Source organism: Chelmon rostratus, chromosome 5 (assembly GCF_017976325.1).
Source record: "Chelmon rostratus isolate fCheRos1 chromosome 5, fCheRos1.pri, whole genome shotgun sequence".
Classification (NCBI taxonomy): domain Eukaryota; kingdom Metazoa; phylum Chordata; class Actinopteri; order Chaetodontiformes; family Chaetodontidae; genus Chelmon; species Chelmon rostratus.
The window spans coordinates 22,033,365-22,057,450 of NC_055662.1; the positions used below are offsets into that span (position 1 = coordinate 22,033,365).

The window sequence follows — 24,086 nt, forward strand, 5'->3', positions numbered from 1 at the left end:
GCAAGAGTTCCCCCTGCTGCACAGGAGAAATTCGTTACAGTCACCAGCCTCAGAAATCACCAGTTAACGAGCTCCTGAGATCTGCTTCACAGAGTTCGCAGAGTTCAAGCAGCAGACACTTCTCAACATCAGCTGCTGGGAGGAGACTGTGTCAATCAGGCCTTCATGGCCAAACTGCTGCAAAGAAACCACCACTGAGGGAGACCAAGAAGAAGAAGAGAACTGCTTGGGCCATGAAACACAACAAATGGACATCAGAGTGGAAATCTGTGCTTTGGTCTGATGAATCCAGATTTTACAGAGCTGCAGAGAAGGTGAACAGATGGTACCTGCCTGTGTGGGTCCCACTGTGAAGCATAGAGGAGGAGGTGTGATGGTGAGGGGCTGCTTTTCTGGTTTAGTCAAAATTCGAGACACACTTCACCAGCATGGCTGTAGATTCTAAAATAACATGTACGTCAGAGTACGTGCAGTGCATTAATATCTGCACTAAAAATGGAGAAAACGTGATGCAGTGCCCTCTATGGGCCCTTGCAGTGGAGAAAACATGATCAAGTGTACTGATCTCCACACTTCAAATGGAGAAAACAGGATGCTGTGCCCTCATGAGTGGCTTTCCAGTGGAGAAAACATGATAAACTGCACTAACCTGTGTACTTAAAATGGAGAAAATGCGCTATCAAGGGTCCCCCTCCAGTAAAGAAAACATGAGTTAGTACACAAATCATGCCCCTAAAATTGAGAAAATATGCCAGTGCCCTACATGCTAGAAAATTAGTCTGCCTCCAAGTGGTCAGATTATATTAATATTATATAATCTGAGTCACACAATAAAATAATTTTAATCTTAACCAGAGACTGGAATTATTTCACAATAAATGTGTGATGACTTTCTGCTCTGGTGCTCCACTGTATTCAGCTGGTGCTCCTTCCTTCTGGCCCTGTTCCTCAGACACAAGCAACCCATTCTATTCATTTGGACAAGAAAGGGTCAGTATTATTTCTGTATTTCTGTCCGGGCAAGCTTCAGGAACATGCAGGAATGTGTTTTAAGGAGTTAATGGCCCTCCCCGTGGAGAGTCATATGCTGCACCTTCCAATGGGCTGCTATTATGTACGAGCTTCGACTGTGGTGGTACATCCGTGATAAATGGCTCATTCAAGCATTATTTTACGGCAGCTTTGAAAATGAACTCCAGTCAGGGACCCGTGCGATCAAAGAAAGAGGTAAGTTCAAACCGACCCTCTGTGCTAATTTTACAAACCATTTAACAAATGAAAAGGCTGCAGTTGACATTTTCTTTGTCATTCCACATCGATCTGTCTTGAATAGTTTAGCCGGTTCACTGTGGATAAGTTTACAGTGCACACATCCAATATCAGCATTTATTACCAGAAAGAACTGCAACAAGGTCATGTACTGTACGTTTTTTTTAAGGTTTGAGATTTATTTTTTGTTTGCTGTCGTATTTGTTGGATAATAAAGAGAGAAATGTAAGCAGTGCAGTATTGTATGTGGTACCACTTAATGAGGCAGTCTTTATAAAAATGTTTCTAAGCTGTTCATTACTGGTGAATAATCAATTTCAGATAATACATAATAAATCAATCATTTTCATGCTTTGTAGATCCATTAAAAGCCATAGTTATGAGCAGGTATAAGGATGACAAAGCCTTTGGTTAGTGCTGATTCTTTGTATCATCCATCATGTTTTCAGTCATACAAAGCAACAGGCTGTTGATAAATGGCCCAGATGTTATGCTAATATTTCCCAGCAAGTTCACTGGAGGAGTCTTAAACAATAAAGCAAGTGTCCTGCTGGAGGAGGAAAAACACCAGCCAGACCAAAAGAGAACTTCTTCTCAGTCTATAATAGATTTATTCAAGCAGTAGTGAATGACTTAGTAAGTAATTCAACCTTGCAAAGGCCGTAAAACGAGGAAGGGCGAGCGAGAGAGAGAAGTGGGGGAAAGAGAGAGAAAGAAAGGGGGGTGGGGTGGGGTGGGGGGCAGTAATGACTAATAATGGCTATAACAACAGATATGACTAATTATAAAATAGTATGATAATATGAGTATATGGAATGTGCATAGTATGTATATAAATGTGTGTGTGCGTGTGTGTGTGTGTGTGTGTGTGTTAATATAAGACAGTATAAATACATAATGACAACAGTATGTATCCAGCTTGGGATAAATAAAGTACAGTTGTGCTCATAAGTTTACATACCCTGGCAGAATTTATGATTGCTTGGCCATTTTCTCAGACAATATGAATGATCACACAAAAACCTTTCTTTCACTCATGGTTAGTGTTGTGCTACAGTTATTTATTATCAAACAACTGTGTTTTTAATTTTTTAAATTTTATTCACTTTACTGATCCCAAACTGGGAAGTTCCTGGGCTCTTGACAGACCCTTCATCTTTCATTCAGTGCTGCACTGACATTTCTGGCTTATAAATCATGGGGAAAGCTAAAGAATTGTCAAAGGATCTCTGGGAAAAGGTAATTGAACTGTATAAAACAGGAAAGGGATATTAAAAGATATTCAAGGATCTGAAAATGCCGATCAGCTGTGTTCAAACATTAATTAAGAAGTGGAAACTGAGGGGTTCTGTTGAAACCAAACCACGGTCAGGTAGACCAACAAGAATTTCAGCCACAGCTGCCAGAAAAATTGCTCGGGATGCAAAGAAAAGCCCTCAAATAACTACAGCTGAAATACAGGAGTCTCTGAAAAAAACTGGCCTGGCTGTTTCAAGATGCACAATAAGGAGGCACGTGAGCAAAAATGGGCTCCATGGTCGAGTCGCCAGAAGAAAGCCCTTTCTACGCAAATGCCTCAAAGCATCCCGCTTACAATATGCCTATCTATCTATCTATCTATCTATCTATCTATCTATCTATCTATCTATCTATCTATCTATCTATCTATCTGATATTAATAGAAATATGAATACTAGTAGTTTTACGTCTGTATCCAACATTTTATACACTTTCATGACATTTAAAGTTTATATATCCAAGTACATGACAGATATCATAATTTTTGAGAAACACAGGTTTTTCCACAGGACGCGTGTGTCAGTCACACTCAGTGAACGCTGATCTTCTGTGTGCAGAGTTTAATTCACCCTCCTCCTCTTTACAGCTGTGGAGAGCCCTGCGTTGTTACCTGCACTGAACTAACGTGCAGTCAAAATCCTACTATTGTATGTTTGCTATAGTCAGTACGATGCAGCAGCTCTTCCGGCCTTGGATGAACTTAATTCCCTTCTGTCTTTCGGAGAAATAACACCACGTATTTTTTCGCTTAGAGCAGCATGAGATTCTGATGAGTCTGGAAAAATGTGACTGATTCTCTTCACCTCGCGGTCATGTTATGACAACAGATCAGTTGTATAAAGTTAGTCTAAGAACTCGTCCTCCCGTCAGATGTAAGTTTGTTCTTGCTCTGAGAGCATGACGGATACTCCTCAAGCAATATAGGCTTCTGGAAAAAAAACAGGCTGCTTTGAGCGAAGCACCGGCGACACAATGACGAGGTTGATGGATGAATATCAACCTCTGCTTGTTAAAGAAATCAAAACTAGAAAGCAGATAAAGGTAAGTGGATTTTAATGAAATAAGAGTTTTCTCTGCAGGGTCGGTGGGACGCAGCTTTCACTTCTTCATGTCAACGTTTTGTCATCTCTGTTTTATTGCAGTTTCCAAACAAATCTCTTCTGCTGGCTACGTGTGCTGCGTGTATAGGAGGAAGCTTTCAGTATGGATATAACGTATCAGTCATCAATGCACCCACAACGGTAATAACTCTGCTACTCCTACTCTAAAAATACTCTGGTGCAAGTGAAAGTCCTGCATTGAAATGTTAAGCATAAATATGTAAGTAAGATAAGGACAAAATATTTAAAGCAAGTACAAGTAAAAGTACTCAGTGAAGAAAAATGGCCTCTGCATTCATGTAAAAGCAGGATTTTACTGTTGTATTTGGTTGAGGTGGAGCTCATTTCTAGCTTTATTGTATATATATGATTCTTTTCACAATGGATTAATTTGCTGTTTACTTTCTCCATTGATCGATTGATTGTTTGGTCTGCAAAATTTCAGAAAATAGCCAGAAATGCCATCACAACCTCAGGCATTCTGCTCAAAATAAACAACTGACCTGTTATTGAAACAGTGGGTCAGTACTCTTTTCATTGAATTGACTATCGACTAATTGATTAACCAACCAATCGTTTACACTCAAATTGTATATACCCTTGGGTGTGATTAATATTCTACAACGCATCAGGTTTACATCTTCAGAGGCGCTTCTGAAAATTAACTCGTAACTTAAAGATATAAGATAATGAAGCTGCATGTTGTATTTCCATCTTTTATCTCCAGTATGTGCATGATTTCATCAACCAAACCTGGAGGGAGCGTTACCAGGCAGACATATCAGAAGATGGTCTCACGCTGCTTTGGTCCGTTGTTGTGTCAATATTCACCATAGGAGGATTTTTAGGAGCATCGATTGGCGGGACGTTATCTGTGAAGCTGGGCAGGTGTGGACAATATATATATACAGCATATATATCATATTTCTGTGTTTTATTTTCTGTTGTGAAGCTGTCATGTTGCTTTTCCAGGAAAGGGACACTGTTGGCTAATAATATATTTGCGCTAATGGCTGCTGTGCTGATGGGTCTGAGCTACCCAGCAGGATTTTTTGAATTGCTCATCATTGGACGTCTTTTCTCTGGAATAAACGCAGGTAGATTTAAATTCATCCCAGCTGAACACGTCTTTGTATTCAACTTGAAACCATCTTAATCGTGCTCTTTTTTCATAGGCATTAGCCTTTGTGTTCAACCTCTGTATTTGGGAGAAATAGCTCCAACTAAGCTCCGTGGTGCCATGGGAATGGGAACCTCTGTTTTCATCACCGGTGGGCTCTTGACCGGACAAGTGATCGGCCTCAAGTAAATGTGAACCCTTCCTCAGAATGTGTGTTCAAAAGGTTGCTGTGTCCAGATTTTGATCTCTGTGTGGTTTCACAGAGAGCTCCTGGGCAAGGAAGAGCACTGGCCCATCCTGCTGTCCACCACATGCATCCCAGCGTTCCTGCAGCTCCTCGTCCTGCCCTGGTTCCCGGAGAGTCCACGCTACCTGCTCATCGACAGAGGAGACGACAAAGGATGCAAGAAAGGTAAACTGACTGCTGCAGCGTTACTTTGATTTCAAAAAACACAGTGATTTCTCTTTGATTGATTTCATGCAAGACAGAGTAGATTAAAAGGAGGAAGACTCCCTTTGTCTGGAATCACCAGAGTCAAAGACATTTGTCTTTGTGACTGCGAGAGCATGTGATCCATCTGAAGGACAAAATGGTGTAAAAACAAACTGATTTGACACAGGAAACTTTGATCGCGTGTAACAGACTGTGCAGCCTGATCAGGTGATATGATACACAGTGAATTGTGTGGAGAAAACCACATTCAAACCACATCGTCATGTGTCTTCTTATCTGCAGCCCTGAAGCAACTGCACGGCGCCAGCTGTGATGCCGAGTGGGAGGACATCGAGAAGGAGAGGAATAATTCAGTAGGTTTCCAGGCCATGAAACCCTGGGAGCTCTTAGCTGATCGCAGTCTCCGCTGGCAGCTCCTCACCATCGTACTGCTCAACACTGCGCAACAGCTGAACGGCATCAATGCTGTATGTACATGATGTTACAGCTGTTGTCTGCCAATATTCTCTGTCCTGCTGTCAAGGTTAAATCTCTTCCTCGGCAGCCTCACTACACTTTATTGTTTTATCTAATTTATAATTTGGCTTTCTTCTTCATATTTCTTGTAGATTTACTTCTACGCAGATTACCTGTTCAAACAATCTGGCATTCCCATTGATAAAATCCCATATGTGACCGTTGGCACTGGTGCCTGTGAATGCATCACGGCTTTAACTTGTGTAAGTATGACTTTTAAGTGTGATCACTTACAATTCTTGGGTTCCTTGAAAGGGGACATGTGATGGTAAAACATGAACTAAAAAGCTGTGGAGCAGGATTTCACAGAAGAAAACTGATGATATGCCTGTGGAACTAAGAGGAAGTCCGCAGAGTCTTTCTGGTCTTGTGACACGCTGTGTGCCTCGCAGGGTATGCTCATTGAATACTTGGGGAGGAAAGCGCTCATCATGGGAGGATACACGCTGATGAGTATCTGCTGCGTGTTATTCACACTTACGCTCACTTTTCAGGTAATAACACCCAGACACGGTAAAAAAAAAAAAAGGATATTAAACCCTTGTTTCATGCTATTTCAAACACCTGACCTCAGATAACACTTCTACTGTGTGTTCCTGTCTTCCTCTCAGAACGCCAGCCCTGTATTTCCGTACTTGAGCATGGTGTGTGTGTTTGCTTTTATCCTGAGTTTTGGCTTAGGACCAGGTAACAAGCAACTTTGAAGTCATTCCTCAGCAGCTGCTGTTGCACAACAGTTAAAACTAATGGTGATTTCTTCTGTTGTTCCTCGTTCCGTGAAGGTGGCGTGACCAACATCTTGACCACTGAGCTATTCACGCAGGCCACACGTCCCGCAGCGTACATGATCGCAGGCTCAGTGAACTGGCTCAGCTTCTTCCTCATCAGCCTGGTCTTCCCTTTCATTGTGGTGGGTGTCCAAAATGACTGAACATGACAATCCCTCACTTTTTCTCATTGCCTGGTACCACTGGTGGAGGAAGTATTCAGATTGTATAATCAGGACAATGTACTTAAAGCATTCAAAGTAAAAGTACTCATGCAGAAAAATGCACTTAAGAACAGTACTTTAGTAAATGTACTTAGCTGCATTCCACCACAGCCTGGTACACTTCTAATTAGGAAACACACATTAAAAGCTTAGATGTCTGAGAGAGTGTGTTGTATTTTATTTGCACAGATCGGGCTGCAGCAGTACTGTTTCCTGGTGTTCTTGGTCATCTGCTGCTTAATGGTGACGTACATTTTCCTCGTGATTCCCGAGACCAAGAACAAAACCTTCCTGGAAATCCAGAATGAGTTCCGCTCCTCCAACAACAGAAAGGCCTGCCGGGCTGATGGAGCAGGGACGACACTGTTATCGACTTCCATATGAAATTTAACCCATGACTCAGGCCTTGAGCATGTGAAGCTTTACAATATTTATATCTCATGTCTAGTGTGTATTAGCCAAAAGGCGTTATAGTCCCAACACACAACATAATAGATCACTAAAATGTAGCATGATATTGAATGATACTGTAAATTATGGTGCTTTCCTTCATATTCAGAGATGTCCTCATAGTTACATCTCAATATCCTCATTACCCTACAAACATGAACTGAAGTGACCTTAATATTTGGGTATAAATAATTGATGGTTTGTACTCTTTTCATTTTTCAATAAAGATAATTTCTGAAAAATGCTTCCTAACCCGTGTTAACTTTTTACACCATTCAGGCTTCTTGATGTGTCAGCTTTGGAGAACAAAGGGTTCATTGAAGTGCGTGCCGTGCATGTATTTACAGGGCTGGAAAGAGTATGAGAAGGATTAATACTTGACCTAAATATCCCTCAGGCAGCCAGAATATTGATATGTATGAACAAAAGTTGTTTTATGGAAAGAACTTTCAACATTTATTAGTTGCATGGTTACTGCTAAAGAGCTAATGTGGCATCATCATCAACAGTAACTATCTGAAGGGCCATGGAAGAAGTACTCAGATCCTCTACTTCAGTAAAAGTAGCCACAGTGTAAAAATACTCCATTACGAGTACAAGTCATGCATTCAAAATTTGTATTGGCTTAAAATACTTAAAGCACAAAAAGTGAAAGTACTCATTGTGCAGAATGGCCCATTTCAGAATATTGCATGTTACTGTATTATTCTTATTAGTAATTATTCTTCTTATTGTTGTTGGTTATATTTTGTATTTAAAATCTCAGTCCACAAAATACATAAAATTATCACATAAATTAAAGAGTAAAATGTCCAATATTTGCCTCTGAATTGTAGTGGAGTAAAAGTTTAAGGTAGCAGAAAATGTAGAAAATACTCAAGTGAAGTACAAGTATTTTTTTTTAAATACCCCAACCCTCTAAGTAAATCAAAAGTTAACGAGGTTTGCTGCTCTGTAGCTGTCGCCTGTTGCAAAATAGGACTTTTCATCAAATATCTATTTTAGTTAAAGTAAAATGGCCTTAGAATGTGCTCAGAGGTATCAGCAAGCAAAGGGGTGCCAGTTACACCGGAGTTACTCCTCTAGAGTATTTGGCTCAAATTCCCAAATCATATAATCGGCTTAAGTCCAAAAATAGCCCGGTAGCCGTGAGGGAGGTCGGATCAGAATACGTTCCTTTCGTTTGCTGGAATTCTTTTCTTTGCCAGTTAGAGGAACATCCCTGTTTTAAGGAAACATATTCTTTGTGATGAGCATAATGAACTGAGAAGAAAAATCTGGACTGGTGCATTAAACTTAAACAGCCTCTCTGTCTCAATGGCTGATTCCAGTCTTCTCACTTATGTCCTTCAGTGATGCTGTTCTTACATCTCTGCAACTAACCCATGATTTAAACTCTGTGTGCTCCACTTGCCAGCAGAAAGATAGATCCATCCATCCCTCTTTCTCTGTGCCTTTTGTATGTACCGCCCACCCTTTTGTCTTCAAGTGCAGAACACATAACAAACACTTTCAAGACAGCTTAACTACTTAAATGTTTCTCCTACAAGTGCTGCAGTACTTGACCCCAGGTTGCACAGTATGCACTTCAACATAAACCACAATAATAATAAAAGGTGTTAAAATACGGTGTTGATACAGTGCCCCTGCACAAGAGAGATATCAACATAAAGCAATAATGCAGCACCCATGTTAAGCTGCTTATGTTTTCAGATAATTATTGGTGGTGAAATATTCTTAAATTTGCAATAAAATGACCAGAGAAACTTAAATAGTCAATCATGGATTTTCAGGTGCTAAAGTCTGACAGCAGCAGGAAGGAAGGGCTGGCGGTATCCCTGCTTCACCCACTGTGAGTAAACAGCCTGCAACTGAAGGAGCTGCTTAGTGCTGTCAGAGTGTCCTGCATCAGGGATAGTAGCTTGCAAGTCTCTTCCTGTCAGCCGTCGAGATGCTGCTGTCCCAGCAGACCACTCCAAAGAGGGTCAAAAGTGGTTCTCAGGAGTGCCCCCTGCACTCCAAATGACCTGAGCCCTCAGCAGATACAGTCTGATCTGGATGTTCTTACATTGTGCATTTGCATTGCCAGTCCAGTCCAGTTTATTATTCACATGAACATCCAGGTACTTCTAAAAATCTACCATCTCAATGTCTGTCCCTGGATGACCTGCAGAAGTCCAGCAGACTTAAAGTTAAATATAAATTAGCAAGGAGTGAAAAGTACAAGCAAGCTGACCTCAGATCCAGTCCTGGTCAAGCACAATATATATTTATTATACAACTTAAAAGCAGAGAGACTTTGCCTGTTTTTTCTTCTTTCCCTGCCTATTTATTGCTTCACACTCCAGTCCAGCAGGCGGCGGTAATGATGCACCACTGACACACGACGGTTGTTGGCAAACCCAAAAACAGGGAAGAAGAAGAAGAACACGAAGAAGAAGAAGGCTCTCCCACTAAACATGGCGACTTAGAGGAGAGTCCACGCTTGTTTGTTGACATATATTTAAAAACCAAGTTTATGCTATATTAGTGGAGTTACAGCAACTATAAATATGTCGAGACTCATCGTTAAAAACCTCCCTAATGGGGTAAGTAACCCGGCCGGCCGTCGGCAGACAGTAACGGAATTTTGTTTCAGTCCACCTGGAAATCTAACTGTGTATCTTACGTGCAGATGAAGGAGGAGAGGTTCAGGTCGATGTTTGCTGCCTTTGGCACGGTGACGGACTGCTCTCTGAAGTTCACCAAGGACGGCAAGTTCCGCAAGTTCGGCTTTGTGGGTTTCAAAGTCGAGGAAGACGCGAACAGAGCTCTGAAGCATTTCAACAAGAGCTTCGTGGACACGTCCAGAGTGACGGTACGGCTCCGCTGAACACTGAACAGGCGTGTTATGGTTGTTTTAACCCGGTGTGAACCCACGGTTGTCATTTGTTCCAGGTGGAGATGTGTAAGGCCTTTGGAGACCCCACTAAAGCAAAAGCGTGGAGCAAACACACCCAGAGCTCAGGGCCGGACAAACCCTCCACTCCTGCAGACACTGACAGCAAGAAGGTACCTGCAGACACAAACAACCTGCAGTGATGCAATGTAACTAAGTACATATACTCAAGTTCTGCACTACATCCGTCTGACAGCTGTAGTAACAAGTTACCTTTCAAACGACAATTTTCCATACCTTTCCTGTCCAGTGAAAACCATTTTTTTTCTGATAAACTGAATGATTAAATGTTCCCTCATGGGTTCGGTACATTATTATTAAGTACATATTAATTAATACTTGCATTAAGTATTTTCGCAGTGTGGTATTGATTGATAAAGGATCTGAATACTTCTTCCACTACTGAAAACTGGAGAGAAAAATACATTATCTATTATTACTGTTTGAATAGCCAAACTTTATCCAGTAAGTGCACAGTGGCTATTATTAGAATTATGTAGTTAAACATCACTGTCGCTTCTCAAAGAATACTGTACATGTCTTTGTGTTTCTGTCCTCAGAAAAACAAACAGAAGAAGGAAGCCAACAGCACACTTGGAAATGTAAGTAAATGTGTAAAATCTGAACAAAGATCAATACTTTTTTGGTAGCAACCAAAATATGCACATAGCACAGTGTAGAGACAACTGTGTAATTTAATATCAATATCAGATTCATAATCTTGTTTGGTTATTCATTAGTTGAATATTTCCTGATTTAAATCAGTGTGCTTTTAAAATGAGCAAACAAGCTTTAGAAAAACATGTTTAAACAGTATTTTTCAAAGTAATATCTAAGAAAAAATATTTCTTTATCAGTATCAAAACTCTGGAGCAACAAAAAAAGAAATTAAATGATACTCTAAACCAAACTTTCTAAATATGGACATCATTTAGAGTTTAGTCTTCTTTTCATCATTTTAATTTCAATGATTTTTTCAGGCCATCAGTTTATTTCATTCAACATTGTCCACTGAATTGTCTGATCTGCATTCATTTTTTCTTGCATTTAATCCAACTTCATCAGTGAGTGTCCAGCATCGACAGTCTAGTCCTGTGTTGTGTATTCTTTTGTTTTTGTGACATTTTAATCATTGTGTGTCCACTCGCTGTCTTTCCAGCTGGAAGAGGACCAGGGATTCAAGGAGTTTCTGTCAGTACATCAGAATCGAAGCCAAGCACCAACGTGGGCGAACGACAGCATGCAGCAAACACCTGATCCTGACGACGGACACGCAAAGGACAAGAGCAAGAAGAAGCTTGCTTCAGACGATTACCTCAACTTTGATTCAGACCAGTCAGAGGACGAGGACGAGGAAGAAGGACATGATGATGAAGATGATGATGAAGGTTGGTAATGGTGGTCCCTTCTTAGTTCTTTAGCATTATCTCTGTCCATCATGTGTTTGTTTTGCTTCTTCTTGATACCCATGAAACTTTTCCCAGTTTACTACTAGTATTTACAGTAAATTTAACTTTACAGTCTCATTCAAGGAGGAGCAGATGGCCTCCAGGTCTCTTCAGGGGCCTGTGTTTGTGGGCCGCATCCTCTGGAGGGTGCTGCCCCTGAATTGGGACACAACTGATAGAACATAAAATAATTCACAATATGTAAATGACCAAGACCCTTAATATACATAGTGAAATAGATATAAGTAGTGTATATGAATATATAAATGTATCCATGGACAAGTAGAACATTCTTACAAACATACTAAAATAATTAGAGCTGTACTGAATATCATTTTTTGTGCATTCGAAGCTTCTAAATTGAGGTTTTGAATGAGGTTTCAAATATCTGTCATCCTATTTTATGATGTTTTTTACCCAAAAAATCCTCAAAAAAAATATATACACATAAATAATTGTGCAAATAAATATGCATGTATTTAGAGCTCTGATACAGTGATACAGCCACCACTTTCTATCTGTAGTCACCACTCTGTATTCTCACTCAATATCCCACCCACAGTGCAATCTGATTGGTTAGATGTCGGGAGTGATAGCCTATCAACACTGAATGCTGCTGTGCCAAAGAATGCATCATGTTAAAAAAACAAACGAAACACCAGAATCTTATAATCTGTCAAATGATTAAGAATTAGAAAGTCTATGTTATGGATGAAGCTTCAAACTATTTGGTAAAGCCCTACAAATAAAATTGAATAAAGTAGAATTAGAAAAAAATAATTAAAGGGAGATTCAGTGTATAAATTAGGTGTTCATGATTAACTGGTTTAAGAATCATTGCTGTTGTTGCTTTCAGGTGACACTAAAGAAGCGCTGAAGTCTGGCTTATCAGACATGGACTACCTTCGCTCAAAGGTGGCAAAGACAGGGGACGCCATGGAGGACAGTGAGGAGGACGATGGTGAAGGGCGTGATGATGAAGATGAGGACCGTGGTCCTGTGCAGCACACAGACAGTGCCTATGAGAGTGGCGACAGAGAAAACACCTCGAAGACCAAATCCTCAGTTCCCTCTGAGGACAAGAAGCCGAGCAAAGCGAAGAAAACTGCCAAGCAAGAGGTGACTGTTCAACCGAATCTGCACGTTTAACACTGTAATTCAGTTTGTCTCAGTTTGCACAGGTTTACACCCACGTGTGTTTGTTGCAGACGGAGCCGGCGACGGAATTCACGGTGAAGCTGCGAGGAGCCCCGTTCAGTGTGAAAGAGGTGAGTGACCAGGAGCTCCATGAGTTCAGTGAAGATCTTCCACTTTAAAAACATTCTGTATGTTTCATGCATCTGTGACACATACATTTATTTATGTGTGACACCAATAGCAACAAATTCGAGAGTTCATGACGCCACTGAAGCCTGCAGCAATCAGGATTGGGAAGAACGAAAGCGGAAACAGAACAGGTCTGTTACTGAAACCATTTTAATGTTCTTCAAATGTTTTTCTCTGTGTAACAGGTGCTGACAGTATTTTATAGGTATATTATTCTGCATAACATATATCTGCTGGTATATAGCTGCCTGCATGTACTGTATGTGTCTGTGTTGACTGATTACAGGCCCGTGTATCAGCAGAGATGTCACTTGTGTGTTGCAGGTTATGTATATGTGGACTTGCACTCTGAGGAACAGGTGGAAAAGGCCTTAAAGAAGAATAAAGACTACATAGGTAAGAAATATTATATCCTGTTCTAATTTTTGTGCATGGTTTTTGAGTGCATGTTAGCGGTATGACAGGTTGTATTGGTAAAAATATCTCGCATTGCTGCAAGGATTGATCAAAAAAAAAACAAAACTAACCAACTATTTTTATATTGTTTTAACCTGTTTTCAACAGAAATTCCAAAAATTTGATTGGTAAAGGTTCACAAATATGAAAATTTGACTTGGCCCGCTCTTAGTACTGCATTTTGATAAACTGAATATCTTTTGAGTTTTGGAATTTTGGTCGGACAAACCAAGACATTTCATCTTGGGCTCTAGAATATTGTGCTGAGTATTTTTCACTCTTCATATAATATATATATGCTATAGAACAAACAGAAAACTACTGATTTATGACATGCAGCCTTAATTATAATCACTGTGTTACTGCTTTTAAGCCAAATCACAGCAACTCTGCCAACTTTAAAGCTTAAAATTGTTTCTAAAATCCAAACAGACGCCATTAAAGTCCTCCTTTCAACGAGCGCACGGTGAGGACATCCATCGTAAACAAAGTCATCGTCCACCACATCAGAGTCGGGAAAATATTCATCCATTTTGTGAAAAATAGCAGTCGCAAACTACAGCCAAACTAGCCGACCACCGCAGAGTTAGCCGTGTTGTGGCTGGTTGCTCGCAGCGCGCGGCGCTCGAAAATGACGTCATCCACGTCAGAAGTAGTTGTCCAGAGACACTGGATGTTGATAACATGCCACCACGGGCTCAGAGGGGAATAGCGCCAGCATATCATAACACAATATTGGAATATGAACGAGTTTCGCAGCAGATTATGCGTTTATAGAGGCTACGCACGGGTGCCCCAATTACTCGCATTATACGGATATACGCGCCGCTCTTCTGGGGCTAATTTCTTCAAAACGACTCCAAATGCCACCAAAGTTGTCGGGGTGTCTAAATGGTCGTATTTAATGCTACAAATAAAGTCCAGGTTGTAAAAAACGAAAGTTATCCTTTAAGACTTCTGCAAAGCTGCTTTCAGTTGCAGTTGGAAATATAAAAATTGTCAGGAGTGTATTTGAACAGCCCAATGTGATGCATTTAACCTATATTTGGTTTGATTCAAGTAAAAGTAAAATGACTAATTTACGGAAGCATATTATTCACTTTGAAAATGCTTGAGCCTATACTGATATGATGTGTTGTGTTCATCACCCACCGTGATGTGTGTGTGATCAGGTTTCCTGGCTCACCATGACCTACCGTCTGCCTGTGTTTTCAGGTGGGCGCTACATTGAGGTCTTCCGTGTTGATGCCTCTGGGGGTAAGAACAAGAGAGACAGAAAGGACAAAGAAATTGACAGAAACTTCACCAGGAAGCTCAAGGAGGATGAGGAGGAGGAAGATGTTGCGGAGTCAGGTCGACTCTTCATCAGGAACCTTCCTTACACCTGCACCGAGGAAGAGATCAAAGAGCTATTTTCTAAACATGGTGAATAAAGAAAGCTGCATCTCCAAAAAGCATATTCACTCTTGTTGGAGCTTATAATGATTTTACAATCTTTACAGGCCCTTTATCTGAGGTGCACTTCCCTATAGACAATCTCACCAAGAAACCTAAAGGATTCGCTTTCATAACCTACATGATACCAGAGAATGCTGTGACAGCTCTGGCCCAGCTGGATGGACATATATTTCAGGTACTGGATCTCCGTATCTCTCTACACCACACAAACAGGACCTGTAATAGCTTCAGGATTTAGTCATGCAACCTAATTTTCAGAGGATGATTAGAAACATTCATTCTCTCGTGCTTTTAGGGCAGGATGCTTCACCTGCTTCCCTCCACAGTGAAGAAGGAAAAGAGCGACTCCTCGGATGCAGGTGGTCCCGGCTCTTCGTCTTACAAACGGCAAAGAGATGCTAAAAGTAAAGCTTCAAGTTCCAGGTATGTCTAATCATATTAACTCTCCGCCTCTGTGTTTGTGGTTTCTTTGAATGTACTCATTAGAAAGACTGAATTGATTAATTGTTTTATTTTCCTTCTAGCTCCCACAACTGGAACACCCTGTTTGTGGGCACAAGTGCAGTGGCAGATGCCATTGCTGAGAAATACAACACCACAAAAAGCCAAGTCCTTGACCATGTGAGTAACACTGCAGCTGGGTCTTCCATATTAATGCTCCGCATAACATGCCTCTCAACCGTAACATTAGTGGGCGCTCAGATGGAAAACAGTCCTGCGATAACAATGCAAATGCTTCCCTTGAGACAATGAAATAAGATCCAAGTTCAGTTTGAGTCACAGACTGCCGTAGTAGAAATATGCCGTTCATGTTAAAAATAATCCAGTAGATGCTTGCATGTACTTGACTTGTTGCTGAATGACATCGCATTTCTTTCTGGAAAAAGTCCGGACAGATGACTTTTTGCCTTTTGGCCCCTTGCTTTGACACCCACACTGAGCACACGCAATGGTTGCATTCAAATGAATAAGAGGGTTTCTGTCTGGATGCGTCCTTTTTTATCTGTTGCTGCCACATCAACATGTGAATGCATTAAGGCCACTGAGCAGTTTCTTTAAGCCTCTCTGGTGGTTTCCCTCCTCTGCAGGAGTCAAAGGGGAGCGTTGCAGTGAGGATGGCTCTGGGAGAGACACAGATCGTTCAGGAGACTCGACAGTTTCTGCTAGACAACGCTGTCAGTCTGGATTCTTTTAGTCAGGTATGATTAATACAAACTCCTTTTTACTCCTAAATCAACTATAAATGATTTTATAAATGATGTAATCATGTAGACTTTGGCTAAAGTTTTTTTCTGCATGTGTTGTTTCCCTCTGGTGTTCAGGCGGCAGCAGCGAGGAGTACGACTGTGATCCTGGTGAAAAACCTTCCAGCTGGAGTGACCGTGTCAGAGTTGGAGGAGCTCTTCTCACCTCACGGCTCTTTGGGCCGAGTGTTGCTGCCGCCGTCAGGACTCACCGCCATCATCGAGTTCCTTGAGCCAACTGAGGCAAAGCGAGCCTTCACTCGGCTGGCGTACAGCAAGGTGTGTATAGCTTTTTACCAGCAGCACCTACACATACACTGCATGTTTGAGGAGAGGCACTTAACTTTTCTCTAAACACTCTAGTTTCAACATGTCCCGCTGTATTTGGAGTGGGCACCTGTGGGGGTGTTTGTTGCAGCCAGACCAGAACCAGGTAAAATCCCTCAAACACATCAAATTCATCTTTTTCAAGTTTAATGTTTTTCACACATGATAAAGTTCCTTGAATAATCAGAATACCTTTTGATTCCGCCTACCAAGTATTAGAAAAAGAGGAAGCAGTGAAAGAGGAGAAGAAGGAAGAAGTGGAGGAAGAAGAGGAAGAGGAGGAATCTGGTTCCACACTTTTCATTAAGAACCTTAATTTCAGCACGACGGAGGAGAAACTACAGGAGGTCAGTCAACTCATAAAGACAACCCTCAGTTAAGTATTAATATTAAATAAGCTTTTAATCATAAAGTGATGTTTCACAATGTTTTCTTCATTGGTCACAGACATTTTCCAAATGTGGGAAGGTCAAGTCCTGCTCCATCTCCAAGAAGAAAGATAAAACAGGTATTAAACATTAAAATGAGGATCTTTCACATTCATAAGTGTAACATTCACCAGCTGTAGATACTTTTGGTTTGGAAAAAAATATACAATTATACCCGTACAAAGTTACACATCATTTATTTGAACGCAGGCTTCTGTTAGAGGGGAATATCCGCGTTCTGTGTGTGTTTTCTCAGGCCTTGCAAGAGCAGTTGGTGAAAATCATATAGATATAGATTTATCTCTGAATCAGAGTTAACAGCCACTCTACAATGTTGGTTTGATTTCCAGGCAAGCTGTTGTCCATGGGCTACGGTTTTGTCCACTATCTGACAGCAGAGGCAGCACAGAAAGCCCTGAGGCAGCTACAGGTATTGTCCCTATTACCTTTGTGAAACTCACCGCTTTACCCTGCTCCTTGACTAATTTGTGTTCTTCATCTCGACCCTCCACCAGCACTGTACTGTGGATGACCACAAGCTAGAGCTGAAGATTTCTGAGAGAGCCACAAGGTAAGATGTGCATCAGAAGAGTTTTTTAATTTTACAAAGAAATGTCTCTCATCTTTATTAAAATATTTTGAAATTACAAGTGTATTAAAAGTATTTTGTAGTAAACAAGGACAGTTGTTAATGAAGTCTTTTCCTCATCTACATGATCACAGTATAACATATTAACTCCACTGGGAAACAGGCACTGAAATAAAAAATACTGGTGTCAGTATCAGTTGAAATGTGCATGAAAATATCACTTACTGGTAAAGGTTTTTCATTATTTCAAAATGTTGACAGCAGGGGTTTTTTGAGGCAGAATTTAACTCACTTGTGTTGCCTCTACTTATTCAGTGCTTGTCCTCTGTGTGCAGGACTACTGAGGTGTCACGCAAGATGAAGCAAGATGAGAAGAAACAGACAGGATCCAAAATCCTTGTGCGCAACATCCCCTTCCAGGCCACTGTCAGAGAAATTCGGGAACTCTTCTGGTAGCTGTCGTATAAACCACACACACACACACACAACTGTTTTTTATTCAAAAGTTAGGAGTGAGACAATTTAATAATACCACGATTTCTTCCCTGTGTCCTTTCAGCACATTTGGAGAGCTGAAAACTGTCCGTCTTCCAAAGAAAGCCGCTGGTTCAGGGAATCATAGAGGATTTGGCTTCATTGACTTCCTCACCAAACAGGATGCCAAGGTTTGTGTGTTTATATAAGCTTTCAGGTTTACTGTCTCTTAGTGCATCATTAAAGTATACACTATTATGATCATTAATGCTATGCCCCTGTTCTCTCTATAGAAAGCATTTGCTGCACTGTGCCACAGCACCCATCTGTACGGGAGACGTCTCGTGCTGGAGTGGGCTGATGCTGAAGAAACAGTAGAGACACTGAGACGGAAAACAGCGGAACACTTTCATGGTAAATCAACAATCCTTTGTTTGCTGAAATGTGCACAAATGATAACAACTGCACTGTTCCTTCATTTATTTCCTCTATGGTATTTATTCTGCATGTTAGTGGCCGCCAAGAAGCAGCGAAAGGCAGAGGTGTTGGAGGGAATCCTGGAGACGATGGAAACTGACGGGGTTGTGGAAGACTGAGTTCCCTAAACACTGTTGTCTCTGTCAAAGCCTTGACACAACTCTGATCAGTGCTCCTGTGTTTTCAGTATAAATAGGACTGTGAACAAAATGTGGACCTTAGGAGCATGTGAGGAAGGAGCACATTCTGGATATATTACATTATACATTTTGTATAGAATGATGAATCAAAGAAAGATGATTGGACTGGTTTTTATATAAAATCTTATGTCATTCTTTAAAAGCTGTATGTTTGATGTCTCGTGTTTTGAATGTTTGTCAGTGACCAACATAATGAGAGACTAAAAAAACACTGTAAAGGGATTTGGTCTTTTATTTTGAAAGTTCCGTCCGTGTCATGTGACCAGTCACCACGATATCATGTGACTTGTTGATGTAAACATGGCGAACAGGCGGAGCAGAACGTTACCCGTTGGTTTGTTAACGATTTTAAACGTTTTAGCAGTTTTATTCATTTTGTGTACGTCTGTTCGAGCTGAAATACGAACCGCTGTTATTGACAAACAAACCGGAAAGCTTTCTGTCCTCGAGGGATTTCGAGAAGACTTTGTAGCTTGGGCGAACTTCACTGATGAGATTAAGACATCTGGGTGAGTTGACTGCAGGTTTTGCGTCTTTTGGCTGGATAGACTCTATAGCTTGTGGCTTTGTTGTAGGTCAAAACATGAAAAAACCTTTCCTGTTGCACTGTATGGTTAGCTCTGCCAGCTATACGAGCTGTGGCAGGCGAGACACGATTTGCTAACATAAAACCAGTCAAGGTAAGTTGTCACAAACGATTGTTTTTATTATCATTTAATCGATTAAATCTCTATTCTTAAATATAACTTAGAAATGAAATGAACTGAAAATGTCAGTTGATTCAGTTGCTTGTTTTGTCCGAACAGGTCAAACTCATTTATTTAATCACCTCACCGTAGACGCTGCAACTAGGAAGTGACCATTTTTGCTTGATAAATTAGCTAAACCGCCCTAAGCTCTTATTATTAAAACGGTTGCAGAATAATTTTCTCTAGCTATTGTACTAAACGTTTCAGATGTAACTTTTAATCGGTATTTTGCATTTATATCGTAGAAACACCTGACAAGAGAGGTCAAGATAGTCATAAGAATGATAAAGCCCAATAAATACATCAGTAGGTTAAATAGAAATACATAAAAAATTCAATGAATTAGAGAAATGTACTACAGGAGAGGCAGAAGTAATTAAAATTTAAACAAAATTGTCTTCTCTTTTCAGCTGGTCTTTCTTGGAGGTCACTACCAGCAGTCAGTACAATGACAGTATCCAGGCTTATGCTGCCGGTGCAGTGGAGGCTGCACTCACATCTCAGGTCAGTTTCACTCTACAGGCCTGCATGTGCTGGATCAAAAAATCAGAATGTTCTATACACTTGCTTTACATTTAATGTAACCTAAAGACTTGGTCTATGCTTGCTTTAGCTCATCTATAAGCACTGGATGAACACTCTAATGGGTTACTGTGGGCCCTTCACGTCTGAATCTGGTTACTGCGAGCGCCTTAAGTCTTTCATCACAACTAATCTGCAGTGGGTTCAGGAGCAAATACAGAAGCAGCCAAGTTCACCCTACTGGCATCAGGTACTTAAAGAGCATTTGCAGGATGAATAACATTTTTTGCATGGATGTAAAAATGTTTAATTGGTAGAAATAAGTTGTTTCACTCTCTGCTTCTGGTTGTCAGGTGCGTCTGGTACTGCTCCAGCTAAAAGGTCTAGAGGACAGCTACAATGATGAGCTGTCATTTCCAGTAGGGTCATTCTCCTTTAACCCTTTTGGCTTCCTGTAAGTGGTTATCTCCATCTTGTATTAATCAAACATGTTTGCTCACAGTTCCTGACATCAAAGCCTCTGTTTTTTGATGTTGTCTCACATTTTTCACTGCTGCTCTGTCCACCTAGACTTTTCCAATTGGGCGGGGATCTGGAGGATTTGGAATCAGCTCTGAACAAATCCAGTCAAACTCGACCTCTTGGATCCGGTTCCTGTTCTGCTCTCATTAAGCTGCTGCCAAACAATAAGGAACTGCTGGTGTCACATGACACCTGGAACACCTACCAGTCCATGCTGCGCATCATGAAGAAATACATCTTTGCCTTTAAAGTTTCTCCTTTGGGTAGTTTATTGATGCATTGCATTGATGAAGTGTGACTCCTCTTCATCACTGCTCCCATACTAGAATCCCTCATTATTTACATTAAAAATCTGCTTATTTGCTTTCTTGATGAGACTTGGATGAGAAGATCAATACCAATTCTGTTTCTGCACAGTAAATATGAAGCTACAGCCAACAGCTAGTTAGCTTACCTTGGCATAAGGACTGGAAACAGAGGGAAACAGCTAGTTTGGCTCTTTCCAAACGTACCAAAACTTTGACTTCTTTTGGGCCTCAGCTGGATGTCTGACAAACCTGTTGAGACAAGATTCCTGAAAATAGCCCAGCACATACAACAGCAACTCATTGCTTTCATACTTTGGTTTTTTGTAAGGATTAAACAAAAGAGTAGCACATATATAGGAAAGCTAAATGGCTACTGGCTCTACATTCATATTTACTGTGCAGACATGAGGCTGGTGTCGATCTTCAATGTAACTCTCAGCAAAAAGGTGAATAAACATATTTCCTAAAACATTGAACATTTAAACCATATGGACATAGACTAAAAGCCCCTTTTTCTTAAACATAATTTGTTTCCATTAGAAGTTCCAGTAACAGACAGGCAGTATTGTTGCTGTCTACTTTATTATGTGACATTATTTTTCAGACAATGATGTCCTTCCTGGAGGAACTCAGGCGTTCTCCTCTTATCCTGGATCGATCTTCTCTGGAGATGACTTTTACATCCTAAGTAGTGGCTTGGTGAGGAGAACTCTTTGTACTTGGCACAACAGAACCGAGTGTTAAGAATAAACTACAGCATTTTAATTTGTTATTTTACTTTTGCTTACAAGTTGAGGAACGGTAGATGCATCTCTTTGTTCTTACTCTACCTTGTGTCTCCAGGTTACCTTGGAAACCACCATCGGCAACAGTAATCCCACTCTCTGGAAGTTTGTTCAGCCCGCAGGAAGCGTCTTGGAGTGGCTGAGGAACATTGTAGCTAATCGACTGGCCTCTACTGGCAAGGAGTGGGCCGAGATATTCAGCAAGTACAACAGTGGAACGTGAGTTGTACACACCAGGAAGAATGTGGCTCTCCTGACTGTTTAGCCTACATTATCACCACTTTGTCCCCATATAATCTCCTGAGGAGGTTCCAGGCTTTGTTGTCTGTTGCTTTTTGACCTTTGTTCACAATTCCCATTATTGCCAAGATTAGCTGAGCTTGTGTGTGACCTTAGACATGTGGATTGTATAACCAAGAGTCACATAGAAAGTCAGTTGGGTCATACAGCTGTAATGTGGTCATGAAGCTGAGTGTTTGTTGTGTATTGCTGAGTCAGCTCCTTCAGTTCACAGATATGCAGTAAATAAAGAAATAAAAATGTGTAAATGTTAGTCAGTTAAGGGTTGTATGCTCAGTTTGGACTGTGTGTGTTTGCTTTGTAGGTACAACAACCAGTGGATGATTGTAGACTACAATCACTTCACTCCAGGGAAGACTGATATTAAAGAGGAGCTCCTTGTTGTGCTGGAGCAGATTCCGTAATCCAATCTTTAATGAAAAGATTATTTCACAATTTCTACTTATGATTTACAGTGTCATTTAAACTAAGCTTTTGTTATCATTTACTGCTGCAGGGGACTCATTGTTTTCACTGATAAAACTCAGGAACTGATGGAGAAAGGGTACTGGGCAAGCTACAACATACCGTAAGTATCCAGTCTGGAATCAGTTGAATGTTAAACATATTAAACACATACTGTGGATTACATTTGTTCTAACTGTGCTGTATGTCTTCTATTCATATGTGCTCATATGTAGGTACTTCGTGGACATATTCAATGCCAGCGGCTGCAATGAGCTGGTTGAGAAGTTCGGCCCGTGGTTCTCTCTGGACCAGAATCCTCGGGCTCAGATATTCAAGAGAAACCAGACGTTTGTCACAGATGTGGACTCAATGGTCCGCCTCATGAGGTAAGGTGTTGCACAGGTTTGGTGGTGGACATTTCTGTCATGTGCTGGATAGATGGGCATAATACAAACAATAATTTAATGTATGAGATGCACGTGTCTCTCTTCAGGTACAATAACTTTAAAGAAGACCCATTGTCACAGTGTAAAGGCTGTGATCCACCCGCGAATGGAGAGAATGCTATCTCAGCCCGTTCAGACCTGAACCCAGCTAATGGAACATATCCGTTTGGTGCCTTAAAGCAGAGACCACATGGAGGAACAGACATGAAGGTTTTTATTTTTCTCATTTAATTTCTTTACATCATCCATCTGTGTCCAGACTTTTACTCACCATGCCCCCAAATTTTATTTTGTGCGCTCTGTGTGACTGTGGCACATTAAGGAGATGTTTGCTAAATCTGATGCATTGTGTTTTTTCCTGTACAGATGACTTCTTATGGCATGTTTCGTGACTACGGTATGATGGCAGTGAATGGGCCAACTTGGGACCAGGTGACCCCCTTCAAATGGAGCACTTCCCCTTACAAAGACCTGGTGCACATGGGTCACCCTGACAATTGGACATTCAAGCCTATAAAAGTCAGCTGGACTCCATAAGTGTTATCATAGTTCATATACAAGTGGCATGATGAATATAAATACTGCCAGCTGTTCTGTTTGGAGTTCTGACAAAGGGAAATGGTTCAGTGTGACATGGCTTTATGAACATAATAGTCATGTTATGGATTCTCAGGAGAGTAGCAATAATATTCTGTAACTATTACAGTATTGTTTGCATAATTAAACACAGGAAGTTAAAGAGAGCATTGAATGTGAGCCAGTATGATCATGAACACTCATTCTATGTGAAATTTTATGTTTTGTTTCATAGGTTTTTAAATGTGTGAAAATTCCACTTGTTTTAATTCTGATGTCTTTTAGAGTTACTGGAGTTGTAAAATGTTTCCACTTTTATTTGGAGAAATCACTAAGTATGATTATTGATACAGATACATATTTGATGATGACAAAAAATGTCTTTATCAAGAGTTAGATCATTTTTGGGAAATTCTTACATGATGCATTATATGAATTATTTTTGAAATATTTTCTAAATAAACTGTCCTGATCCTTGCCTTTTTTTCAATATAATTTTGCATTATTGACCAGATTAAATGTTTGTGAATTTGATTGATACAGTTAAATAAATAAACACCATAAATTTCAGTCATCCTGGCTAATTAGATCTGTGGGAATTACATGGAGTCTGCAAACTCCATGTACCAATAAGAAGGATAAAGGTCTAATTTGTCCTACATTAACACATTAAACAGGAGAATGGGGGACATGTCAGTCAAGCCAAGGCTGCACAACCCTAAAGGACTTATCAGGTAAAATCAGTGGGGAAAAAAACTGTTTGGGTGAACCAAGCCCATTTAGAAGCATTAAAAGAACTTGAAGTTATTCATAAGATGTCTAACCAAACTGGTCCTTGTGAGTATACTGTATACGAATCTCTATGTA

At 40.5% G+C, this 24,086-nt stretch overlaps 3 protein-coding genes across 3 annotated transcripts; all 3 read left to right on the forward strand.

Moving 5' to 3' along the window:
- Positions 1-1,134: 1,134 nt before the first annotated feature.
- Positions 1,135-7,375, forward strand: slc2a11b (solute carrier family 2 member 11b). Its single transcript, XM_041937218.1, has 12 exons — positions 1,135-1,227; positions 3,711-3,809; positions 4,396-4,556; positions 4,641-4,765; positions 4,844-4,973; positions 5,052-5,200; positions 5,525-5,709; positions 5,851-5,961; positions 6,151-6,252; positions 6,370-6,445; positions 6,541-6,668; positions 6,939-7,375. The coding sequence occupies exons 1-12, from the start codon at positions 1,189-1,191 to the stop codon at positions 7,131-7,133; spliced, it is 1,500 nt and encodes a 499-aa protein (XP_041793152.1). The 5' UTR covers positions 1,135-1,188; the 3' UTR covers positions 7,134-7,375.
- A 2,277-nt stretch (positions 7,376-9,652) lies between these two features.
- rbm19 (RNA binding motif protein 19) lies at positions 9,653-18,743 on the forward strand. The gene is made up of 24 exons (XM_041937217.1): positions 9,653-9,787; positions 9,874-10,056; positions 10,137-10,250; positions 10,698-10,739; positions 11,297-11,525; positions 12,442-12,704; positions 12,794-12,853; positions 12,964-13,042; positions 13,236-13,307; positions 14,583-14,792; positions 14,870-15,000; positions 15,121-15,248; positions 15,350-15,446; positions 15,914-16,024; positions 16,148-16,348; positions 16,433-16,502; positions 16,610-16,743; positions 16,844-16,904; positions 17,175-17,254; positions 17,340-17,395; positions 17,749-17,865; positions 17,973-18,078; positions 18,181-18,301; positions 18,401-18,743. The coding sequence occupies exons 1-24, from the start codon at positions 9,752-9,754 to the stop codon at positions 18,481-18,483; spliced, it is 2,784 nt and encodes a 927-aa protein (XP_041793151.1). The 5' UTR covers positions 9,653-9,751; the 3' UTR covers positions 18,484-18,743.
- A 120-nt stretch (positions 18,744-18,863) lies between these two features.
- Positions 18,864-23,697, forward strand: plbd2 (phospholipase B domain containing 2). Its single transcript, XM_041937254.1, has 12 exons — positions 18,864-19,073; positions 19,724-19,817; positions 19,927-20,085; positions 20,189-20,289; positions 20,406-20,620; positions 21,270-21,364; positions 21,509-21,669; positions 22,055-22,150; positions 22,247-22,318; positions 22,431-22,583; positions 22,691-22,853; positions 23,010-23,697. The coding sequence occupies exons 1-12, from the start codon at positions 18,865-18,867 to the stop codon at positions 23,178-23,180; spliced, it is 1,689 nt and encodes a 562-aa protein (XP_041793188.1). The 5' UTR covers position 18,864; the 3' UTR covers positions 23,181-23,697.
- Positions 23,698-24,086: the final 389 nt, after the last annotated feature.